The sequence below is a fragment of the Anarrhichthys ocellatus genome, unplaced genomic scaffold (genome assembly GCF_004355925.1).
Source record: "Anarrhichthys ocellatus isolate YVR2014 unplaced genomic scaffold, GSC_Weel_1.0 scaffold14, whole genome shotgun sequence".
Lineage (NCBI taxonomy): Eukaryota > Metazoa > Chordata > Actinopteri > Perciformes > Anarhichadidae > Anarrhichthys > Anarrhichthys ocellatus.
Window position 1 is genome coordinate 6,950,774 of NW_022280044.1, and position 24,998 is coordinate 6,975,771.

Genomic DNA, 24,998 nt, shown 5'->3' on the forward strand with positions numbered 1-24,998 from the left:
GATGAAATTATTATATACACACGCGTCACTGCACACGAGTCATTTCATTAGTCATGTGAGCTCTTGTTTCACGCACTTCAGCTTACCTTGTGTTTTTCTCTACTGTAGGCTTTGGAGGACAGACCCAGCTCACTGTCGGTAGAACAGGGAGACAGCAGCTCCCCCTCTTTTAACCCCTCTGACAACTCCCTCCTCTCCTCCTCCTCCCCCATCGAAGAGATGGATGAGCGCCGGACCAGCGTCCTCAAGAAAAGGCAGTACGTTCACGTCGTCTGTTTCACACTCCGAGGCGTTCGGCTTGTTTCTTGAATGTTAAGTAGAAACGTGAGATTTTCCTCTTTTCTTGTAGTTACATTCTGCTGGAGTTGGTGGAGACGGAGAGAGATTATGTCAGAGACCTCGGCCTGGTGGTGGAGGTGAGTTGGTGCTTTATCAGCTGCTTTGTCAGTTGTACACGACTTACTGTCTGAAAATACGACGGTTTGGTGGTTTTCTAGTAAGTTCCTCTGTAGGTCAAGCAGAGTGGTTTCCCTGATAGTAGCACAGCTTATTTTAAAATGGCACTGAAAGTATTATAATTAATTAGCTTTACAGACTGTTGTAAATGTGTGTTGCTGTCTTTGTGTGTCTCCGTCATAAGGGCTACATGAGCCGGATGAAGGAGGAGGGTGTCCCTGATGATATGAAGGGAAAAGACAAAATCGTGTTTGGCAACATCCAACAGATCTACGACTGGCACAAGGAGTATGTGTCTCTCTCTCACACACACACACACACACACACACACACGGAGAATGCAGAGCTTTCCCTGTTCAGATCAGCTAGCACAGTAGCTTACTCCCCTCTCTCCTGTCTCTGTCTTGTTTAGTTTCTATCTTGGGGAGTTGGAGAAATGTTTGGAGGACCCTGACAGACTTGGACCGCTCTTTCTCAAACAGGTTCGTCCTCAGTGGATTTCCAACTCCTGCTTTATTTCTGCATGCTTTTAATACATGTGATCATGTTGTAATGTTGTGCTTCTTCTATCCAGGAACGGAGACTAAACATGTATGTCGTGTACTGTCAAAACAAGCCCAAGTCCGAGCACATCGTCTCAGAGTACATTGACACCTACTTTGAGGTATGAGTCCCTTATTTTGAAGATTTTATCATCGGATATTGCAAATGTGCGTCAAGCTATCGGCCTCTGACCTCTGACCCTCGACTCTGTAGGACTTGAAGCTGCGGCTGGGACACAGGCTGCAGATCACAGACCTGCTCATCAAGCCGGTCCAGAGGATCATGAAGTACCAGCTGCTGCTTAAGGTTGGTCTGTTACAATACAGCAGAGGGCGCCAGAGCTTTATCCGCTGCTTATGCGCTCCTTTATCTAGTCTCGTCCAAGCGATTTCTGTCAGAAAGGAATTAAAGAACTTACCCAAATATACGCCGGTTGAGTTCAGTGATTGAAGCAAATAAAAGCTATTAATTGCAGTTTTACAGTAATACAGTATGTCACTATCATCCACCGTTTAAAAATGTACGTCATTGCTATTTATAATCTACCCTGATATTTAAAAGTTGTTAAATTTACATTTTCTTACTTTCTTTTCTGTTTTAGGACTTCCTGAAACACTCTAAAAAGGCGGGGCTGGAGTCTACGGAGTTGGAGGTAAGATAATGAGGTCGTGCTTCTTATTCACATTACAATCAAGCCGAACATTTTCCGCAATTCCATCAACCTTTTGGTCCTTTGTGACTCTTACAGAAAGCGGTGGAGGTCATGTGCATCGTGCCAAAAAGGTGTAATGACATGATGAATGTCGGAAGGCTTCAGGGATTTGATGTAAGAAATCACATTTAGTTATACAGCACATTCTTCACAGCGTGTTGCCTTATTTACAAAATCACTTATCTTCTCCAGGGGAAGATCGTGGCTCAGGGTCGCCTTTTGCTGCAGGACACGTTCATGGTGTCTGACCCGGAGGGCAGTTTGCTCGGCCGGATGAAGGAGAGGAGGGTCTTCCTCTTTGAGCAGGTGGTCATCTTCAGCGAGCTCCTTGATAAGAAGAAAGGTTTCTCCTTGCCAGGCTTCCTCTACAAGAACAGCATCAAGGTAACGGGACATATATGAGGGGCAAGGATGTATTGCTACTACATTTTCAGTAGAATCAGTTAAATGGCTTGCAGCTCCCTCTGGTGGACAAATGAAAAATGAGTTGCATGCAACTTGAGTGAGTTACAAGCTTTACATCTAAAAATTAAAAGGGTTAGTTAGTTGCTTGGTTGGGTAGTTTCAAAGTTTGATCTATTTTCTTTTTGAGAGAACTATTCGAGCTCATTATTGACATAAAGCTGACTTATATGCACATATACAATGATACCTCTCGCTCTCGCTCTAGGTAAACTGTTTGGGTATAGAGGAGAACATGGAAAGTGATCCCTGCAAGTTCATCCTCACTTCTCGGTCGACCAACGGCACCGTGGAGTCCTTTGTGCTTCACTCCTCCCACCAGGGGGTGCGTGAGGTCTGGACCCTTCAGATCAGCCAGATACTCGAGAGCCAACGCAACTTCCTCAACGGTAGGCTGATAAAAACACACGTACACACACACACACATACGGGACAAGTTTTATAGAAGGAACTGTTTGCGACACAGCCCATGTTGTTTCCTTTGTAATTTACCACAGCTCTGACCTCACCAATAGAGTATCAGAGGAACCATGTAGGGGCCAGCGGTGGGTCGTGTGTGCCCAGCACGGGAGCTCCGGGTGGAGGCAGCAGTGGGTCCGCTGTGGCCGCTGGGGACGGAGGTGGAAGCTCCCAGGGTAGCGCCGTCCCTTTAGTGTCCCAGGTTGGCTCTCGTAAGCCATCCAGGATCCCCCAGCCCTCCCGCCTGCCCCAGCCTCTCCGTCACCACCCTGGTGCTGACCCCGACGGCCCAAACAAGATGTCAGGTACGAAACGTCTTTATTTGAGAAATTTGTTTCGTGTGGCAAAATGAAAGATTTGACTGAGGCATGAGGTTTTGCTCACTTATGATCCAGGTTCGTCCCCTTGTCCTGTCCCCCCTACCCTACTCCCTTCAGGGGGTAGCCCGCAGGGCAAGCGCCCCATCCAGACCCCAGAGGACCAAGCACAGACCCCCACTTCTGCCACTTCTGTAGCCTCTATTCCCCGCGCCACCGTCGGGCCCTTGCCCTCTACACCCACTTCCAAACCACGGCCAGGAGCCGTGTCCCCTTTGGCCCCTCCCCTGGCCACTCCTGCCTTCGTCAAGGACGGCCTCCCCCCTCCCCCTCCCAGCCCGGGCCAGAAGTCCGCATCTGGATTCTGGAGCTCCATGCCGGGCTCTCCAGCCAGCCGGCCTGGCTCGTTCACCTTCCCGGGGGAGGCAGGAGAGACTCCGGTCCGTCAGAACTCGAACCAGATCCAGACCGGCTCTGGATCTGGGAGCCAAACCCACAGACACTCCACACACAGCAAGGAAGCCGACCGCATGAGTACGTGCTCATCGGCCAGTGAGCAGTCCATCCAGTCCACCCAGAGTAATGGGGTAAGACTACTACCTGCTGCCCAGTGCTGCAGGGACTAACACCTAGGCAGAGGGAGGCCTGGTCTCTCCTGTCCTGTCTGTCTCCTGTCCTGCTGCAGCCAGCGCTACTAATCTGTCCCCTACTACGCATCTCTGACAAACTTCACTGCTCTTCAACATCATCCTCTCTAGCTTTCCTCTGAAGAAAATCTCTAGCAAAAGTTTCCACTGTCAACATGTTTCCTCTAGTGGATCAATCAGCTCTTCAGCGATTCCCCTTTTCAAGGCTGTCTCTAGATTTCTTAACTCTATCAAAGCTTGTACTAACACCTGACTTCCTCTTGGCCGTCCTTCACCTCCTGCTGTCTTCATGGTGTGTTACTGAAATGTACTTTTCCTGCAACTAACCTTCTGCCGTTTGTGGTCGGCCTACAAACGTAGTCAACGTTGCTCCTCTCTTCTTTGCCTGGAGCTGCAGAGCAAAGACGAGCGAGAGGGACATCTTCGTCTTATTCCTGCCTTTCTTCACTGAGAAGAACATAACGAATCACTGTTTTGAGTCTTTCTTGCACTTCACTCTAATCCTTTCAGAAGACTTTGTATCAAGTGGAAAGTAACCGCACCTCTTTTTCCAGTGTTTGTCTTCTGCTTTTCTTCTCACTTTTATTTACAAAAGTAATACGTTTAGATTTGTTCATGGCAACCTCAGTTCAGTCTGAATGAACCTGTAACATAAAAGCTGAATTCTCGTCGTAATTTAAGTTTCCACATTTTACGACAGCGGACCATGCGAGTTTGTGCTTACAGTTTTCCTCCTGTCGGTGTTTCCTCCCTGTGGTGCAGAGTGAAAGTAGCAGCAGCAGTAGCGTATCCACCATGTTGGTGACCCAGGACTACATGGCCGTGAAGGAGGATGAGATCAGCGTCTGTCAGGGCGAGGTGGTCCAGATCTTGGCCAGCAACCAGCAAAACATGTTCCTGGTGTTCAGGGCGGCTACGGAGCAGGGCCCCGCCGCCGAGGGCTGGATCCCCGGATTTGTGCTGGGACACACCTCGGCCATCGTCTCCGACTGCCCCGAGGGATCCATGAAGTAAGAAAAATGATATACGGATTATTTTGACTGTTCTGTTCAAATGTTTTTTTGGTAATTATAATGTTGAAGCCAGTTGTCCTGAGCTGATTCTTTAGTAAGGTAGATAATGAATTCCAGCGCTCTGTCTCTTACTTGTTTCGTTAAACAATTTGATTTGACTCGGTCCATTTTGTCGTCCCAGCAGGAAGCCTGCGTCCTGGCACACGACCCTGCGCATCCGCAAAAAGTCTGAGAAGAAGGAGAAGGAGGCAAAGAAAGACACCAAGCTGGAAAACGGTTACAGGAAGTCCAGAGAAGGCCTGGCCAATAAGGTTTCTGTAAAGGTTAGTTCACCGGTACATCTATTGAGTCATGCTTCTGCTCCACAGTGCTTTTCTCACTCTGACGTGCTTTGCTCTGCCTTTTCAGCTTCTAAATCCAAACTACATCTATGATGGTAAGTGTCACTTTGTGGACTTGTGTTTATTTAATTAAAGATTAACAAAACAAATTCCATATCGTATAAAAAGCACAGCTGAACTACTATTGAAGATGTATTTTTTTTTTTTCCTCCAGTTCCCCCAGAGTTCCTTGTACCTCTGAGTGATGTTACGTGTGACAACGGAGAGAGCGTCACCCTCAGGTGTAAGGTCTGTGGTCGACCTCGGGCCGCTGTGACCTGGAAGGGACCCGACCAGAGCAACCTCACCAACAATGGACACTTCAGCATCGCCTACAGGTCAGAACACACAGTCACTGCACAAACGGCCCAAAACATTTCCATCAGGAGAAACGTGCTGTGGCTTCAGAAACGATGCCAATTTATGATAAATCCAAAACAAATGCAACAATGGAAAGCGCTGCGAATGAGTAAAAACAAATGCATTAACAGCAAACGTGCTGCAAATACAGAAACGGTGCAAAGTCAAAAGCACATGCGACAGAAAACAGCTGCAGAGACCTGACGAGAGGGTGCGTTTGTTTTTAGAAGCAGGAAGAAGTGGAGTAAAGAGGCGACATGAAAAGGCACTTATGGCCTTTAGTCTTTTACAATATTATACAAGATCAGTAGATTTACATAACTATTTTAAAATACTAAGGCCAAATGTAATAAAGAATATGTACCTTGTAATTTTATGTCGCCTCTTTACCTTTCTTCCCGCTTTAAAATCAAACACGCCTCCTGTACAGTAGTGTGGTCTCTCTCTCTTTCAGGTCGAAAGTTAAGCTGGAGAACTTGTGTTTCGTTGACTGGATATGCAGCGTTTGTTCTGTTGCATTTCAATATATTTCTTTTGGCTTTTTGCAGCACGTTTTTGTTATTTATGAAGTTTCTCCTAATGGTAATGTTTTGGGCCGTCGTAGCCTGTTTCTCCCTGTCAGCCACCATATATTTCAACAAATCAGCACTCGATAATGAAGAAGTTTAAATTAAATGTGAATTGTTTCAGTGACACTGGTGAAGCAACGCTGCGGATCATCGGCGTAGCTTCTGAGGACGATGGCGTTTACACCTGTGTTGCCACCAACGAGCTGGGCAGCGTAACGTCCTCGGCTAGCCTCAGAGTGTTGGGTAGGAACAAACTAAATACATCCCAACAATCCCTCCACAGAGCTCATTTGAGTGTGGACATGAATCGATTGTCTGTGTTCTGTGTCTCAGCTGTGTCCACTGGTGGAATCAGAGTGAGCTGGAAGGACAACTTTGAGTCTCACTACACTGAGGTGGTTGAACTGGGCAGGTAATAGCCTCAACTTTGAATTTATTTGACTTGTTGTCTAGTGGGGGTAAACTGACCTCTGAATGTCCATCCTCTTTCTTCTCGCCAGGGGTCGCTTCTCTGTCGTCAAGCGGTGTGACCAGCAGGGCACCAAGCGTCTGGTGGCGGTCAAACAGGTGAACAAGAAGCTGATGAGGAGGGACCGGGTAACCCAGGAACTCAATCTGCTCCAGAGGCTCCAACACCCCCACATAGTCAGCCTGATAGACACGTATGAAACCCCCAGCAGCTACGCCCTCGTCCTGGAGATGTGAGTACAGACCAACACAAACGAAATAAACAAAATCACGGGGAGTTTTTGGACACGTATGTAGCTTGAGAAACCTTTTGTCCGACGGTTAACGTTTGTGTTTCAGGGCTGACCAAGGCCGTCTGCTGGACTACATCGTTAGCTGGGGGAATCTGACGGAGGAGAAGGTGGCCGACTACCTAAAGGATGTTTTAGAAGCTTTACATTATCTGCATAACTGCAGGATAGTGCATTTGGACGTAAAAGTAAGTAGTTTCACTTCATGTCTATAGTAATTATTAAAAATCAAGACAAATGGTGAACGTTGTAATCTCTTTCCCAGCCTGAGAACCTGCTGGTGGCCAACGACTCCAGCGGCCAGCCAGCGGTCAAACTCACAGACTTTGGTGATGCCGTGCAGCTCAACAGCCTCCACTACGTTCACCCTCTGCTGGGCAGTCCGGAGTTTGCCTCACCAGAGTTGGTCCTTGGAGACCCCGTGTCGCTGACCTCTGACCTGTGGAGCCTGGGCGTGGTGACCTACGTGCTGCTGAGCGGCGCCTCCCCCTTCCTCGACGAGAGCGCAGAGGAGACCTGCCTGAACATCTGCCGGCTAGACTTCAGCTTCCCCAGGGATTACTTCCAGGGCGTCAGCCAAGCGGCCCGCGATTTCATCTGCCTGCTCCTGAGGACCGACCCGGGCGACAGGCCTCCAGCCGGGCTCTGCCTCCAGGAGCCGTGGCTGCAGGCCGGTGTGACCGACGGCCGGGCCAGAGCCGAGGGCTGCCTGGACACCTCCCGCCTCATCTCCTTTATAGACAGGAGGAAACATCAGACTGACGCTCGGGCCATCGGAGGAGTCAGGAGCTTCATCCAAAGTCGCCTTCAGCCCCAAGTTTAAAGGAACGGATACACAAGTCCAATCCCTGCTATACCGTAGGGGCCGCAGGTTCCTCTGGAACTGAGCATCTTGATGGTCTGGATGTAAAAAGAAGGAGAAATAACGAATGCTGATCTTATCCTCTTTCACAGAATGTTGATTAAAGTCCTGTAGTCCTTTCACCAATTAAACTGAGAACCATTGAGGTCTTAAGCCAATCAGAGCCCTAGAGAACAGAGTTCTCACCAATCAATTAACGGATGCCCTACTGTCTACTGCTGCTTGCTGGTTTCAACTCAAAACAAATTTTGTAGTTAAAAGAAAAGAAAAAAGAAAAAAAAACATGATGAAGTAATTTATTTTAGAGTTCAAGCTGATGAGAAGAGCCTCGACAGCACTGCACAGACGCAGAGCTGGTGACGGCGCCGGGAGCAAACTGCCCTCTGGTTGCTGGAGGGACACAGACGTTTGTGTGTTTTTGCTCTTTTACACTTAAACTCGTCACTCAAAAGACTTTTGAGAAGCAGCCCTTTCTTACAGAAATAATGTATACAAAGGAAAAGTGCTGTCTACGTTTCCAAGAAAAGAAAAAAAAAAAATGATTATAGAAAATGCTCAAAGTTGAAAGTTGCTTCTTTTGGACTCTGTAGACACCCGGAGACGGCGACTGAGGTTCTTGACTTTGAGACATTTGTACGTCCGATCAGAGCTTTTTTTCGATGGCTGCGCTTATATAATGTACCTAAATCTAAGATACCATGATGACCGTGTCGCGAATAACAATGCTGCACTGTCCAATCGGAGAAGAAACATCAGACGTCGTCGTTTGCTTTTCCTAGAACAAACTTGTGTTGCGCAGATATGAGATGTTTAAGCCTTACCTTGTATATAGACTTCGGCCTTCTTTCCCCTCACATTCACAGCGGACTCCCGCCTTCGGATGGCGGGACGCGAGGCTGTCGGAGGCAACGGTGCTTGCCGATCAGACGGGGCGTGAATGTGGAGGCAGACGAGGACAAATTACTGTAAATGCACTCATTGTATGTTATGTTTGATTATCATGTGCAATGTTGCGGCTTTAACATTTTATGCAACTATTTATGAAGACAACTGTTGTATCTGTAATAAATCTAGAGAAAAGCATGTACTTGGTACTGCAAGCACTGCTGGTAGTTTGTGTTTATTTGATCTCTCGAGTGTTACGACTTCCAGGCCAGGACGATCTACAATCATTACGGTTTAATCAGAAATTATTTAACACCTTTTGTACTGTTTGCCTCTGTAGTATTGGTGCACCAAAGTTGCTCTAGCTTGATAGTACTTAATAAGACAACGTTTCACGTTGGGTCATCTCTGACCGTGTGGAATGATTGTTTACTGTAGTTACACACAATTAGTTCTTTTCGTCTCTCGGGCCTTTCTTAAAAAAGGCGGGAGATTAAAGAAAGAGATTTATACTTAACAGAGAATGGAGCGTTGCCGTTTTATTTCAAGAGTTCAACGGGAGATTGTTCTACATCATTTACTAAATGGTGTTCTAACTTTGTGTACTTGTTGCCAAAATATTTCTTTCAGAAATCCTGTTTTAAAAAAGAGAAACTTCCCTAAAGCGGCGACTAAACAATGTTTTTTTGATTAGTTTTTTCCCTGGTAATTAAAAGAAGACACAGCGTTGGTATAACCACTTAACTACACGCTGATCCGATATGAGGTTAGGATGAGTCGCATTTAAACCTCTTCTAGCAGGAACAGAGATCACAGTCCTCTGTTACCTTTATATTTATTTTAAAGGTGTGCACAGGCCGTTAAACACGGAAACTTGGACTGGATACCTCAGTTTAGGTTTTTTTTTTGTTTTTTTTCATTGTTTGTCTTTTTTGTCATGTTTGTGTCCACTTTCATTTGTTTCATAAATGACATGTTTTTATGTTTTTTTTTAAATCTTTGCATGTATATTTCTTTGTACAGATCATATACATTTTTTCTTGTAAATATTCTCATTTTACCATCAGTTATTTGAAAATTAAACATAATGAACACATATACCCTGTTTGACATTTTATTTAAGTATGGCATGTCTGATTTTGTGTTGGTAAGCATTCCTTTGTTTTTTGATGAGAATAGATGAGGCATTCCCCCCCGACGTTTCATGACTGGGTGACATTTGAGAATCTGTCAGTTTGTGTGGCAGGTACTCTGCACATCTACATGGCTTGGTTGTCACTGCATACATAAGGAGAGCTGCTGTTGTGTTCAAACTTTGTTCCATGAAGTAAAATAATCGTAATTGATTCAGGAAACTGAATTTTGCAACTTCGTTTTAGTTGTACTGAGATCGAGTTTGGCATCAAATGCTCAAACATGTTTGATAAATATCTCTTACATTTGTATTTAAAGAATTGAGACGTCTTTCACTATACAATCGCTCTATAATAGCCATGTTCTGGTATATTATCTATCTAGACTTTTACACGTTTGTCACAAAGAATCATAAGTCGTATTATAGTTAGTATATCAAAATATAGTCCGTTAGTATGTTGAAAAAGGTCATGTAACAGTATAGTATAAAAATATATAATTGAAAAGTCATAGAATAGTATGTCGAAAAAAAAAGTGTTAGTATAGTATGGCAGCCCATTTCCGTCAGCAAAAAAAAAAAAGATAGTATGTAGAAAAGTCAGGTTTTTTATAATTAAGTCATGAAAAAAGTCATAAAGCCATTGTATATTATGTCGGTCATAAAAAAGCCATTGTATATTATGTCAGTCATAAAAAAGTAATATAGTATGTCGAAAACAAGTCAGTTTATTATGTTAAAAGTCAGCATAGTATCTTGAAAAAAGTAATGAAAAAGTGATATAGTATCTCGAAAAAAAACTTCATAGTATGTCGAAAACAACTACGAACAAAGTTATAGTATAGCATGTTGAAATAAATCACAAAGTAAAATAAGTCATACAAAAGTCAGTCGAGTGTGTATTTATGTGTCTTGAATGTATTGAATGCTTTTCTACCGAGACACACACCAAAGGTCTGTAATGCAACAGTTACACTGCTTTGCTGTTTGTACATTGTTTGGTTCATTCAAGCATGAAAGTCAATGAGCCCACCGGCCTGACTTCATTAGTGGCCAGTCAAACATGTAATGGAGTTGGGTTAACCAAAGAGTCACGACAGCAGGTCCTACAAACAAGAACATAACCTCACTGTAGTTTGTGGGAGGGGGTGAACACAGAACCAGCCCAGACATTTTTGGTTTATAGCAATGTTGTCTTTTATTCTAATTTCCAATAAACAGAGAATACATCAGTCCCTTATTTGTACAAAAATACCTGAACAGGATACAATGTCGATCCAGGAGCCGTACAGACAGAATGAAGCAAAGCACAGTGGGGTTATCTGGAGAAGAATGATAACAGTTTATTTGCTCTTTAATTCTTTCCCTGAAATGTCAATTCGACTTCAGCCCATATTGATCTCAACCCAAACATAAAACACAACCGACACTAGGTCAGTTCCACTTGCACCTACACTGAGTCACCGACGTCGACGTGACTTGTATGTGATGTTGACCTGATATTCGGATTCATTAGTTCCAGTAGGCTTCAGTTACAGCGAACTGTAAATAGAGTTGGACGGATGGCAACTAAGGACTCGATACCGTTCACAAACAAGAGGCACCTGGTGCAAGAATAGGCGTAGTTAAGAAAAAGAGTTAAAACAAACTTTGTTATGCACCTTAAAATCAGAGTAAATGGTAATAATGAAATGCACTGCCCTCTTGAGCTAAGGAGTATAATTGCACTACTCGTTATGATAGGTGTGCAAAAGCTGCTAAGAATATCCCCAAGGGTTAAGCATCGGTGTGTGCGCTCATGGTGAAAAACCAGTGGTGTGTGTGTGTGTGTGTGTGTGTGTGTGTGTGTGTGTGTGTGTGCGTGTGTGAAAAACCGAGTGGAATCGGACGTGACAGACAGAGAGGAGATATTCAAAAGATGTGGTTTTCAAACAAAATGGCATCAGAATAGCCGGTCAGCTTACACACAACTGATGTTCAGAAATTTGACACACGCCAAAAATCCAGTTTGATCTCTAAAAAATAAAAAAACAGCTTAATTTAATACTGTATATACTGTGGTATATTCTTTTGTTTTTATATATATATATAAAAGGTAATTTTGTGGCAAACCAAAAGAAAATACACAAAAATCTCAATACACAGACAATCAAATAATGGAAATAAAAGGACTAAATAAATCATTCTTCATTTTACACGGCGTTATGAGCATAAACATAACACCCCATACATAGTGATCTGTGACCTAGGTACAGTGTTAGATCTACGTCTTCCATAGCTTCACATACTTAGAAAACAAATGATACTGTATACTGGTATATTCATATACTTGGGCTTGTGTATGGGATTGCATTGTAGCACAGTGATTAAAAATGGAGGGAGGAGAGGACCCACAGCGACGTGGCTTTGCGGCCGCCTTTCTGACGGACAGGAAAGAACTGAAGACTGGGAATGCTGGGAGACGTCCAGCCAACCTCCCGTCTCCTCTAAATCCTCGGCTTAGCTCGACTTCACCCAACCGACAAACAACCTTCCTCTTACTGTCTCTAAAAGGCAAGTTATGATAACCAGCAGACTAAGCAATCCTGAATAATGACTATAACAGTCTGGCCACACACACACACACACACACACACACACACACACACACACACACACACACACACACACACACACACACACACAGCTTACCGGCTGGACACAGGTGGGGAAAGGGGGGCTGGGGATTCAAGCATTATCCAATCCCTGGAGCAAGTCTACCCTGGCTGACTAAAAAGGCCTGATTGGTGGAGCGCAGAGCTGGTGAGTCATTCAAGTCACGTGATTGGTCGACCGATGGTGGCAGTGGATTGGGAGTCAATGACAGCACTTGGAGAGAGTTCAGTTAGCCAGGCAGGGGGTCTGATGACCCTGTGCTAACCCTGTGGACTGAGAGAGTCTAGCACCGGATGGAGAGGAGGTGCAGGTGAGGCTAAGCAGGTGTTTTGTCACATGTCTGCGGGATTTCCATCCGCTGGTCACATGACATCAGGAGAGGGCCTATTAATATGGGTATCGGTGCTCGATAGCTTTAAAGATCATCAGACGACATGTTAAAGCCGCTTTGCATGCCAATATAGCATGTGGAAATAGTTGTTTCAATGCCAACACTAGGGGGTGCCAAAGTTGGATAATTTCAAATAATGGCGTTACGGTAGATTTGTTTAGTGATTAAGTGTCACATTCTACTTTTTCTTCTGGACCCACTTTGCCTTGTATACCTGCCTCGTCTCCTTTTCACTTCATCTCCCAGAATGCTTTTCTACAACCACACAGAAACAGGTATGACCGTGCTGTTTTCAATGAGATATTGACCCATAGCCACAGAAATTGAGCTAGCTAGCCTAAATATAAAAGGCTGCCAGTAATGATTCTTTCTTTGATTGGTGGCAAATTTGTTGATTTTCTTAATTGATCGCTGAATCGTTGGTGGTCGATAAAATGTCAGAAAATTACAAAAAAAAAAAAAAAAAATGTCCATTACAATTTCCTAGATACCAAGGTGAGGTCTTCAAATTCTTCCGTCTGACCCACAGTCCGTAAGATATTCAGTTTCCTATAATGTAAGACGAAGAAAAACAGCAAAAGCTCACGTTTGAGAAGCTAGAATCATCTTTGTTTCTCGCATTTTGGCTTAAAAACAGATTAGTGATTATGCAGATGGTTGCCAATTAATGTTCTGTCGTCTAATCAATGAATCACTCCAGCTCTGAAGTAATGAATGAACACTTGTATAGCCCCTTACTGACAACACGCCCGATGGCTACAAGGCATTCTGGTCTACCGTGGCTCCTGCTGGTGAGGAAATGGCTTCCTCTACCGTTCACTATCATGAATGTCTGCTTGTTCGATTATTGCAAGATTGCTGTTGAAGAAAGACGTCCTTATTGTGCGATTGTGAGGGACTGACAGCACAACCTGATGTTCACCACTGATGCGAGCGAGCTCCCATGCAGGCGCTGTGAACTAAGATAAACACAGCATCCCAACAAGAAAATAGGCCCAGAAATGCTGGTTTGCATTACCAGTACCTGTTTTTATGAATAGTCAATGTTGGTCAATAGAGCTATTTGCTTTCTCGTAAAGATTTAGATGAGTAGATTGATACCAGTTTCCCGTCTTTAGAATATCTGAAACAATGAGAGAAAGGAACCCAGAGTCATATATATTTTTAAAAAGTATTTCCATCGCAACGTTACTAGCCAATAGCTAGTTAGCTTAGTTTAGGAAGGCGCCCAGCCAAGAAATAATTCAGCACACAACCACTGCTAAAACCACACATTGTCATCTTCAACAAGATATAATGTGTTAATTAGTGAGCTTTAGAGGCGCTAGGAGGTTTGTTACACCTGGAAAGAGCCGGGTTAGCCGTTTCCCCTCGTTTCCGGTCTTTATGCTAAGCTAAGCTAAGCGTGGTATCGATCTTGCCATCTAACTCTCCACTAGAAAGTGAAAAAGAATATTTGCAAAAATGTTAAACCGTCCATTTAACATAATGTTTGACACTGTTGATGTTACTCCATCTTCTTGAAATATGTTACTGTATGTGTGCATTGTAGTATAGCTTCCATTTCATACACGAGGCTCACAATTTTCACTTAAGGCGGGTGAATCTCATTCCACTGTGTGTTGACGCACAATCAACTGAGTTCACATTTCAAGTCATTTGATCAATTCCACATTAAACCAAACAAACAAAACAAAAAAACAAACATTACGGGAGTGCTTCTTTTGATTTGTCTTTTTCTGGAGAGAGGGAACAGTGGTCAACATGACAGCTCCAACCCATCAATATCAAATCAATAATCTAAATGTGCAAGCAGTGAGCTCAGATCAGACTTAGGAAAGACAATGACATTCAAAGACAAATTCACCAACAGATTTAACCCTTTCCATAAAAAACAAATTCAAATGGTAGAAGCTTGGGGGCGGACACACTTTTCAGGAATCTATTTAAGTCTTCCTCCTCTTCCTCATTGTCTCCAGACGCACATTCAATTTTTACCAACGCATGGTCATGTTGGTTCAAGCCACACGGACAAAGATGTCCCCCCAAACCTTCCTGAAAGGCACTGCATAATCAGCCCTAACTCTCTCTTTGCTCCCACGCCACTGTAATCCAATCAGAACTGGTGGAAATTCACGTGCATGCTTTCTTTTTTCAGAAGGCATGCAGGAGGAGGAGGACGAACGGAAAAGCAGGCAGCTTCATTTAGCTAGAGAGAACAGCTGTCGTCTGTCTGCCCGGGAGTGCAAAACTAGTTCTGCATTGAATCAACAGTAATAAAAACAGCATTAAAATGACATCAAGTAATCAACTCTACAAGAGAGGCTTGTTGCAGCCTTCCCGATAAACATTCCTCTGTCCTTTCAGCAAAACCCTCGCCACCGCTCTGCTTATCTTGCCTTTAGCTACTTCTCTTTTTCTCTCCCGACTTTTCTCTGAGCTTCGGTGGAGGAGGAGAGGCCGGATCGGGGGTTTGCGTCTGGGGATCGTGAGACAACAGGACACAGCAGAGAGGAAGCATCGAGTCCGCTCGGGTGTCGCGGTGGGGCGGGGCGGGGCGGGGTGTCAGCTTATTCAGACTGGACTGCACAGGTTGAGAAAACTCCTGGATCGAGTTTGATAAGACGTTCCCGTCCATCCCTGATTATCGATGAGGAAGTCAGAGGGTGGTGCGGTCACCACAGCTTATCAGGCCTGGAGGATGAGGGAGGTTCGGCGGGTTTGAAGGTCTCTGAGGGGGGGATCCAACCCGAGAGACCCGAAGCACTCTTTTTTGAACAGACCTTAGTTGTCTTGTGATTTCACTACATGTGGTCTCTCTCCAGGGTCAAAACGGCAATGACAAAACAATCTCTCCATGACAACATCGCAGGAGTTGGGCAACTGCTGGGTCCACAATCTGCAACGCTTGAACTATCCAATCGGTTCCTATTCCAACATCCAAAACAGCGGTATGGCGGAGAAAAGCACTGGCGCACTGGGGGAAATTAAACCTCCAATGCCGGCTCCTGCAGAGTTGTTCACATCCCCAAAACTTGACTTAACTTTTCTCTTGTCTGCTCAACCTCATTGCGTTGGTGAGGGAGGAGCAGACGGGGGATAGGGATCTCAGGGTGAGAGGTGTGCAAAAAAAGGGGTCGGAGGTGTTGGGGGGCGTGGAGTGTCACAAGGCCACGGCGGTGCAGGGGTGTTTGAGCTTGCAGGGCAGCACTCCTCTGTTGAGCTGGTAAAACTCCACCAGGTGGATCAAATCGGTGAACTTGGTGGCGCCGTCGTCGAGGCTGAAGAACACCTGACCGTCCTCCTCACACTTTAGACCAGAGCCAGAGGGAGGAGAGAGGACAGTTAACCCTCACACGACTATTGGACGGATAGCCATGAAATATTGTACAGACATTCACAGGAGGATGAATTTGACTGACTTTGGTGATCCCCTGACTTTTCATCTAGCGTCATCAGCAGGCCAAAACTTTCTGCCGCATACCTTACCTCTAGCGGCAGGTGAAAAGCAATGTCTCCATCGTAATTTGGGTGAACTGGCCCTTTAAGCCTTTTCAAATTGATTTATTTACTGTAACAAAATAAATTCAAACAGATGGCTGCCTGAGAGAAAGGAAACACTTCTTTTAAAATCTTAAAAAGGCATGGTATGTAGCAGGCCAGATGTTTCTTTATACGATGAGATTAAGCTGTATCTCAGAGCATTAGGGTGGACCTGCTTGAAATCTATGTTTCTCTGCTGGTGAGCAGTAATCTGCCTCTCTGCGTCTTATTTCAGTGGATTTTACAAGCGAGCATGACAGTGATTGTGTTGTGTAATGTGACTGACCGGAAGGATCTGGAAGTGCTTGATCTTCTGGTGGTGGCACAAGGTGAGCACGAATGCCTTGGGATTACTCTGACTGTCCCGCAACAGGAATAATCTGACACACAGAATGTTGGAGAGAAATGATCAAACTGCTACATGAAATATATATATATAAATATATATATATATATATATATATCTCTATCAGGACTTTATAACTTTGATGGGTTTTACAATGTTGCATTTCAAATGTTTCATGAAAAGCTACTGCATGAGCTGAGGGAGCTGTGACTTATCTTAATCCACTGGGTAAAGGCGAAAATGCGTGACTGTCATGCCAAAGAGCTGTTTTTAGACTCCAACCTTTAAGATCTAAGCTTTTCTTGGCAGTGGTGATGTCTTTATTTTTTATTCATTTTCCCAAAGCTTTCTACTGCACTTTACATGAGCAACATTCATCACATCAAACCACAGTTCCCAACCTCGTACAGTGCAACATAAAAACTTTGATCTTACTCGTCTACTTGGCCTTGTTGAATGATCATCTTGTGGGCTTCCTCTCTCATGATGCGACCATGAAACCATACCTGTGTCCTGTGGATCACTACAAGAAAGACAGAATTTAGAGAATTTAGTTATGTTCATAATCGCTGTACATCAGTATATCTATGAACCCTGGGCAAGGAAAAGTAATAAACACTTTCCCACTGGATAAAATACTCACAAACAACCACTAACATCTGGCTTTTGTCTTCAGTGGGAAAGGTTGCAATCGGGACAAATTACTCCAAGTTGTTGTTAGTGCCAAACATAAAGAAATTCACTCAAAGCATTCCTGATCTTCCCCTAGAATGGGACGGATGTGAGGTCACAGTGACTGTGACCTTTGACCTACAAAATATAATCAGTTCATCCTTGAGTCCAGGTGGACGTTTGTGCTAAATGTGAAGAGATTCCCTCCAGGCCGTCGTTCACGAGAATGGAGCAAAAGGACCCGTTTCCCATGTTTAAAAAAAAATCTGCATGTACGCATTCATTTTGGTGGAAAAGGAGTAAGACACTGTCTGGTGATTAATGTCGTATCTGTTAGAGGTCTGCAGTGAGAGTACCTGTGTTCAGAGGGGATGGGTGCAGGGGGCTGGGACTGCCCAGGACATTCATACGCTGGCTCCGTTTCTATGTGGAGGAAAGGGCACATGTGCAACATTTACCATAAGTTAACAACAAATAAAACAAAACCCTTCAAATCAGCCACCCAGCTACGAGCCTCGACCTTCCCTCATGACACACTGAAATACGCTGAAACATTTGAACCAAAACACAAAGAATTTGATTTTCTTGTGGCTCTCTGTTGAAGTTTGATTCTTTTTAGTGCGGTACAAAAAAAAAAAACATTGTAAAGATTTGCTTTTGTCCACAACGAAGAAACAAAAGGAGTGAGCAGCTGCTTTAGCCTCGTCAGAGCTGTGATCGCAGCAACAGATAAGTGGAGCTGCAGCGATGCAGCGGCAAGATAAACGAGCTCCAAATGGAAAAAGGCTTCTGCACAACCATGTAGGTCAAAGAAAGAAAGAAAGAAAGAAAGAAAGAAAAGGCCGTGCTCTCGAATGACTTACAATACAAACTAAACCAAAGAAGAGTTGATGATAAAATGGCATTTTTTAAAGGAAACTATTCTTTGTATTAATCACATCAAACAACTGGAGCTTGAATCCGTCCCCCTTCTTACCCTCCAGGTCTGTCCCTCCTCCAGGGCGGCGCTCTGGGCCTCAACGGGGTTATCGATGACGCGGCCGGTCCGCCCGGAGAAGTCCATGGCGACCAGGGAATTCTCAGATACACTCCGCTGTTAGGAGACGTGGCAGGTTGGTGAGTAGGGGGAGGGGGTGCACAAGGGGCATGGTGGAGGGGGGGAAGACAAGGGTCAGAGGTCAAACAAGCCAGACACACTCACTGGGGCATGACAAATCCTGTCTGCACAGGAGACCCACTTCAGTCACTCCACAAATGACACACTGAGGAAAAGCACAAGCCTCTCCTGCACAAATTATTTTCATCTAATTAACTACTAAAGTTTTTATAGTCATCTAAACAACTGTGTTTAATTCTAATTCTAAGTGATCTAGCCCACGGCGTTTCCTCTTTAAAGGAGCGAGGCACAAGGGGGACGCAAAGTGATTCCAATTCACCATCAGCTAATCAATGGATTAATCTGGATCAGTCTCGGATGGGTGGGGGTTTGAGGTTGTGCGACGGTGATGTCAGAGAGCAGATACTCACCACGGGTGCAGAGAAAGGCGAGAGGTTGGACTTCCTCTGCTGGGGAACGTTGTAGCTCTGGTACAGTAGTATCCCATACTGTGAGGACACAAGAGCAGAGACGGCATCAACTCATGTTTCCAGAGATGGCAAATCAAGTCATGTCAAGACATCCGCCGGTCTCCTCTGGGAGCCAACACCCGTATTACTGGGCCCGCTTGGAGGGAAGGGAGGCACGAGAAAACCAGAACCAGGACTGACTGGAGCACGCTGTCAGATCCTGGAAAAGTTCCTCGTAGTAACTTTAAGTAACTTCTAGGTTTGGGTTCAAGTTTGCAGTCTGTCAACCCTCTGTGAACTGTACAGTCATACAACCCACAGCCTTGGATTGAACCACAATTACAACATGTGAAAGTAAAGGAAGTACTTTGAGCAGTCTGAAGGCTGTCATCCAGCAGGTCCTGCTCTGTTCGTCCTCAGCACTCAGCATCTTTAGCTCCTTACAGTCACTCCTCACTTTGCTGGGCTGTAAACCAAACAGTGGACAAAGCGGGATATGAATGAATGAGACACTCATCATGAACAAGAAGAAGAAAGGCCTCTTTTGTGGTTTCTGGCATTTCAGCTTTTCGTACAGACCCTCAAACTTGTGGCATGCAGGGCAAGACTGTAATGTTTTGTAACTCAGGCTTGTACTTCAGCGGTTGCAAAGATTGGTAAAGTAATTTGTACTGATTAGTGGTACATTATATGCAATCACATGCATAACATATGCAGCAGTTGACAACACACAATTAGTCTTTATAGTTGCATTTTATGATCCCTGTTAAGGCCAGATTATGTGCTGTTGGCTAACAATAACCACTGTCGCCACAAGTAACAACTATGGGACAATAGTAAAAGATTAAAAAGTAGCGCTGAAGTAGAGTATAACAGTAACAGCCCTAAAGTTAGCAAGCTCACTCTAATGTCAGTTAGACCGCAATATCGCTCCAAAGTTTGCTAACATTAGCCGCCAGAAGCTACTGCTCAGAGCAAGTGAGTCAGTAGCTGCTAAACCTCTAAATGTATTAAATTGAACAAGGGGGCATTTTACTGCATTTTACTTGTAAAAGGAAGAATGTGTTATTTCTACTTGGAATAAAATGTGCAAGCTTTTACTATTCTAACCTTTAAAGTACATTTTTGTTATGGAGTCAAGTGCAAATAATGGGATCTTTTGAATGAGAAATCAGCTTTTTAATCTACGTAAAACTACACTGAAGGACATTCTCATATGAACTTTTATTTTTCCAAATTCTAAAACTATAAGCTTTATTTGTTCCAGGTACCAGATGACACCATTAAAACTCACTAAATTACAGTTGCGCGCTCGAGTATTTCATCCGTGCTTAAAACAATATACAGTATTATAGTCCTTCTAGTGAGGACCGTCACAGCATCACAGCACAGACTCTCTCCTTTCCCCTCCATCAGTAACGAGGACGAAACCAGATGAAACCCCGACCGGTAAATTAATTCATGTCCCCATAGCAACAATGCAGCCAAGTTAAATCCCTCACCCAATACCCCCGCTGACAGCATCTGACACCCTGGTTATCTGGTCTCTGTGTGTGTGTGTGTGTGTGTGTGTGTGTGTGTGTGTGTGTGTGTGTAAGAGAGAGGTGAGGGGGTTAGGTGGGCTAGATTCCCTGTACCATCCTGGCTTATCCCAGTGGGCTTATCCCAGATCAGCAGGTGACCCACCACCGATTACTCCTGGAGTGAAGTGTGTGTTCGAACCCCCGCTGGTGCGGTTTTAACCCTTGTGTCCTCTGACACACACACACACACACACACAAGATACAATACATGTAGAAGGGAAGCAGGTGCATCTGTTAAGAAGCGGTTTTACGAAAGGTCACGTAACAGCCAGTCTTCCACCCCTGATAGGACGATATCCGTGTTGAAATCATTTGTACTCAGTACTTCCTGATCAACGCAGAACAAACCGAATGGTGAACTATTGCATTAATTCAAAAAGTAGTTTATGAAACTTACATTTACATTTTTTATTGAACTTACTATAGTATAATTATTTTATGGATTATGTATCCTGATACTTCTTAAATTTTGCATTTAAAAAAATGTCACAATCCCACTGCAGAACTCCCAATACCGCCATTTAAGAGACACACTACATGGTACAGTGTCTCTTCTCTTATTGGGTTTGAGGGAATCTCACTAAATCTATTTTAAAAATGCTCGACTACATTTTGACTGTGGAAAGTATAATTATCACATTCAACCTGCAGATGAATGTCAATCTCCAGCAATGAATATAATGAGCTGCTCGGGTTGCAGCATTTTCCGGAGCGTTACCTTGATGCAGAACTGGTAATCTGTTGGAGCGTTGTGGAGTTTTCTGCCCGAGATGATGGTGAAGATGTTACTGTCCTCCAGATCCGACAGCAGCTGCAGGTGACGGGGCTCCTGCAGAGGCAGACGGAAAGGGACGTCAACAACGACTTAAAGAAAAGAATGATGCACTGCTTTAAAACTTATTCTTTGTTGTTTATTTTGCTTAGGAAAATGACTAGTTAAGAGGAGTACTTTTCAACTATAATGTTGCAACCACAACTCAACTAGTTGTCTGTCAATCCTGAAAAGTAAACTGTCTATAACTGATAGCAGTAACTCGTCACCTTGGATGTTCCTTTAGTAGAGTAGTAGAGCCCGGAGCGTCGCAGGAACATGTAGAGTTTCTTCCAGGACCTGCGTCCGGGCTCCTTCACGTACATATAGCCCTGGATCTCTGGACAGCTGCTGGAGTTCAGAAAGTTCTGCAAAAACACACAAACAGCATCTATTGGGAACACTGCTGGAGGGGAACTGAATGTACACGACACAAATGTTTGTGTGTCATGCTGGAAACGGCGCTTTCTGACATGATGGTGTTTAGAGATCGCAGTGGAATATAGAGGCAGGTTTTTTTTGTCTATATTCCTTAAACTCTGGCAGTAGCAACACTGGGTGAATGCAATTAGCAGATTTCAGGAACTGTGTGTGTGTGTGTGTGTGTGTGCATATTTCTGACTACCAGATGTCCTCACTTTTGTGAGAGCTCTTTTTCCAGGGTGGCTACTTAAGAGTTAGGATTTAGCTTGAGGATTATAATTAGATTTAGGATTCATTTTGAGCTTAAGTTAAGCGTTATGTAATGAATCAAGCCCTTACATGTGTGCTATTCGAGACGTGTGTGTCCCTTCACCGAGTCATCTCCTTACCTGTAAGAGCTGTGACTGAGGGATTGAGCCATCGGACTCCTGACACCAAGCCACCATCTGCTCTGGAAAAAAGTTCTGGATGGAAAAACACACAGAGAGAGAGCGCGACAATGAGCGAGGGAGAAAGAAAGAGTGAGAGGCACTAGAAACCACTTAGTGCAGATGCAAGCTCAGAGAGGGCTAGTGTTTCTCTATCCAGAATACGTCTCTCTTTCTGTGAGTGTGTCTGACAAGTGGTGGGGGCGAGAGAGGTAGAGAAAGAGAGAGAGAGAGAGAGGGCACTCCAGCCTGGGAGTAGATGCAGTATGATCTCACCCGCTGATGTAATCCCCTTTAGCCAGCAGCGCTACTCTTAGCGTGATTGACAGGCCGCGGACAGCACTCTGGTGTTTTACTGTGCTCATTACCACAGAGCTGAGGTCACCTGCTGGCTCTGACACTCACCTAAATCACCACAGCAATAATGTCACTGTACACCCCGGGCAAGCACGCAACAGCACGAGCCCCATGCCGAGTCCATGTCAGCAAAAGATGCCAACGCAAAACCGGCCAACGCTGACTCGCATGCTGCCAGAGGCCGGTCTGCGTCCTCAGAATGATGAACAGCTTTACATTTTGATATTATAGCTGGCGCCGTTGTCCAAACAGACTTCGAATGAGCTTCAGCGTCGACATCACCAAACACGAATGTACTCGGAGACGACACAAATAAAAGCGTTGTGTATAAAGTTAGACTGATTTGGGATAAAGGATGAATTGTATTGATTTAATTGTAGAATTGAGCAGTATACTACACAAATACAGTACGGAGCTTGATTCAACGAAAGAGATGATGACTGTGTTCAGCCATACTGATGTGGCTCTTAGAGTAAGTCTACAACGTTAGACCTAACTGAAAAATCTCCACAACTATTGGATGGAGTGAAGATCACTATTGTACTGTCTGGGATCCCTCTTTTCTATGTTCTTGGCCTCCAGGTTTACAGATACAAAATAAAAGAAAGTGCTGCAATGCAGAAATCCTGGCAGTTTGGTTGCTGACGAACAAGCTACTAGCTAACCTGAGAGCGTTACGCAATTTGCTCGCTTCCAGTGGGTCTTCTCCGTTTGGTCTTTCCTTCTTCAACATATTACACTGTACCTTGCAATGAACAACATTGTCCTTTACTTTATTTAAATTGATTACTTGTGGTTGTTTGGCTTTGAAAGACAAAGCAGCCTCCTAGTGAAAGAATAGTAGCTGGTTTGTGCTTTGCAGTCGGATAATAATTTACTGTTTCTGGATGGTAGTTGGCAGATTTAGCGAGAGCGTGTCGTTGAGGAAGGTCTCGAACAAAGTTCATTTTCTCCTGATTTGTGTGTTCGAAAAATGTCATTTAGTTGAATGTTCAGGAGATGTGTAGCTTGTGAGAAATGGGTCCAATATTTACTTTGGGGACTGTGTGGGCAAAACAAATTGGTCATAATCTGTGTTTAAGTGACACAGATACAGAAAAATGGACTCAGTGGGCCGCGTCCTTTCTCAGCCGTCTCTGGTTTTACCAAACAGAGCCTCTTCGCTGCTAGCAAGGAATAAAAGGAGGGGTTTGTTAGCCCACGTAGAAAGAAAACACTGGGTCATTTTGGTCATTTCTGCCTAAAAGCAACAAAATGTAAAGCTTTTGAATGTCAGCATGACATTTCTTGCCATCTTCAGCTCCAATACACAAATATCAAGGCGTGAAAATTGTCTGAACCCCGGCTGTGTGCGAGCTAAACTGAAGCCTCCTCTTGGTTGATTAGTCAGTCTTAGTCTACTAAGATCCTTTAATTTATTAATCGTTCTTTATGCGTTTTTCATGCTAAATAACTAATTCCCACAAAACTACTGATAAACTAAAGATTTTAAGCGGTGCTTTTCAATTGCATGATTCTTTGAGGAGAAACTCAGTTTTACAGATCTGTCGATTAAATCAGCTAAGAGTGTTAGTCGACTAAGATCTTTTTTTAGTCGAGGACAGAACTATGGGTGACTTGTTTAGGGATGCGAGAGACTCACCAGGGGGTTCCTGAAGAATTCATATTTGGCATAGTTCTTCCTGAAGAGGAATTTACTGTCGCTGCTCATGGAGGCTTGAACCTGAACCACCAGCTCGTGGTCCTCCAGACATCTCTCTGTACGAGGAGGCAGACAGACAGTGTTAGTCTCCTCAACTGGGATATGTTGTCCTACGGGATGTAACTGAAGGCAGATTGTAAATCAGTGTACACTGCTTTAGAGCTTAATCATATGGTTAACAAAAACACATTTTATTGACATTGTAACTATATTTCACTGTTCATAGTTCTGTCCTTTTCGGGTTGATCTGCAGCATAACAAGCAGCTCTTTTGCATTCATTTCCTGTCTCTCTCTCTCCATGTTTCTCTTCTCTCTTTAACATTGAAAGCATATTCTGAGATGTCCTTGTCACCAGAGGACCTTGTTTACTGTAAACTCTTTTGAACAGTGTCCTCTGGCAGCAGGAAACACAACAACCTTTTGATGTGCCAGAACAATTACAAATCGGTTTCTTTTACTTCATCTAGTACTTTTTTTTAAAAAGGTGGAAGCTGGTATGAACTAGAAAGAATGAGTCTTTTTTTCACAGAGTTTGCCACCTTTTCTAAGACTCACAAATCTCCATGATGTGAATTCACAGTATTGCCAGAGTTCACAGTGCTCGCTCTATAAACTGCATGTCTTATGATAATTGAAATTAGGCACAAACACATCAGCAGTTATACTGTTATTGTATATAATGACACAGCAAGAAAAGAAATCGCCTGTTACTAGGAGACGAGCGAGGGAGTGAGAGGATAAACGAGGAGGGGCAGTGAAAAGAAGAAGCAGTGTGAGGCAGGGAGGAGGTGAAGGTGGAGAGGAGTGAGATGGAGAGGGGGGGGGGGGGTGGTGAGGGCATTGCAGGAAGATGATGTCATGTATTTAGGCTGATTGCTGAGAGCAGCGAAGCCATAAGCAAAGTACAAGCCACAGACAAACACACAACCGGACATTAAGAGCTCACACAGGCCTAACCTGCTCAC

At 44.2% G+C, this 24,998-nt stretch overlaps 2 protein-coding genes across 4 annotated transcripts in view; one reads left to right on the forward strand and one right to left on the reverse strand.

Annotated features, from left to right (window-relative positions):
* Positions 1-9,521, forward strand: part of LOC116387093 (triple functional domain protein-like) — a 33,407-nt gene extending 23,886 nt beyond the window's left edge. The window contains exons 34-54 of one of the 3 annotated variants that reach the window (XM_031853882.1): positions 109-257; positions 350-416; positions 641-744; positions 869-938; positions 1,031-1,120; positions 1,213-1,305; positions 1,601-1,651; positions 1,748-1,825; positions 1,904-2,095; positions 2,382-2,562; positions 2,671-2,937; positions 3,028-3,536; positions 4,359-4,606; positions 4,791-4,932; positions 5,018-5,045; positions 5,165-5,327; positions 6,040-6,161; positions 6,252-6,330; positions 6,419-6,619; positions 6,726-6,864; positions 6,942-9,521. In XM_031853882.1, coding sequence (XP_031709742.1) covers positions 109-257; positions 350-416; positions 641-744; positions 869-938; positions 1,031-1,120; positions 1,213-1,305; positions 1,601-1,651; positions 1,748-1,825; positions 1,904-2,095; positions 2,382-2,562; positions 2,671-2,937; positions 3,028-3,536; positions 4,359-4,606; positions 4,791-4,932; positions 5,018-5,045; positions 5,165-5,327; positions 6,040-6,161; positions 6,252-6,330; positions 6,419-6,619; positions 6,726-6,864; positions 6,942-7,499 — 3,531 coding nt within the window. In that variant the 3' untranslated portion in view covers positions 7,500-9,521. The remainder of the gene's footprint in view (positions 1-108; positions 258-349; positions 417-640; positions 745-868; positions 939-1,030; positions 1,121-1,212; positions 1,306-1,600; positions 1,652-1,747; positions 1,826-1,903; positions 2,096-2,381; positions 2,563-2,670; positions 2,938-3,027; positions 3,537-4,358; positions 4,607-4,790; positions 4,933-5,017; positions 5,046-5,164; positions 5,328-6,039; positions 6,162-6,251; positions 6,331-6,418; positions 6,620-6,725; positions 6,865-6,941) is intronic. The other 2 variants (XM_031853883.1, XM_031853884.1) reach the window with 2 other exon arrangements.
* Positions 9,522-10,727: 1,206 nt separating this feature from the next.
* Positions 10,728-24,991, reverse strand: LOC116387094 (growth factor receptor-bound protein 10-like). The gene is made up of 11 exons (XM_031853885.1): positions 23,973-24,991; positions 21,935-22,009; positions 21,353-21,490; positions 21,030-21,140; positions 19,096-19,194; positions 18,690-18,767; positions 18,139-18,255; positions 17,519-17,585; positions 16,926-17,013; positions 16,431-16,524; positions 10,728-15,911 (listed from the first exon to the last, which is right to left on the reverse strand). Exons 1-11 carry the CDS (start codon positions 24,039-24,041, stop codon positions 15,765-15,767), a joined length of 1,083 nt encoding a protein of 360 aa, XP_031709745.1. The 5' UTR covers positions 24,042-24,991; the 3' UTR covers positions 10,728-15,764.
* Between the last annotated feature and the right edge of the window lie 7 nt (positions 24,992-24,998).

Excerpts from the sequence above, each read along its gene's own strand:
- LOC116387094 (XM_031853885.1), bottom strand. The coding sequence starts at position 24,041 with ATGAGCAGCGACAGTAAATTCCTCTTCAGGAAGAACTATGCCAAATAT. Across the intron at positions 22,010-23,972 it reads AATTCTTCAGGAACCCCCTG|AACTTTTTTCCAGAGCAGAT; the intron begins GTGAGTCTCTCG and ends TTTTCCATCCAG. Across the intron at positions 18,768-19,095 it reads CAGCCTTCAGACTGCTCAAA|TATGGGATACTACTGTACCA; the intron begins GTACTTCCTTTA and ends GTGTCCTCACAG.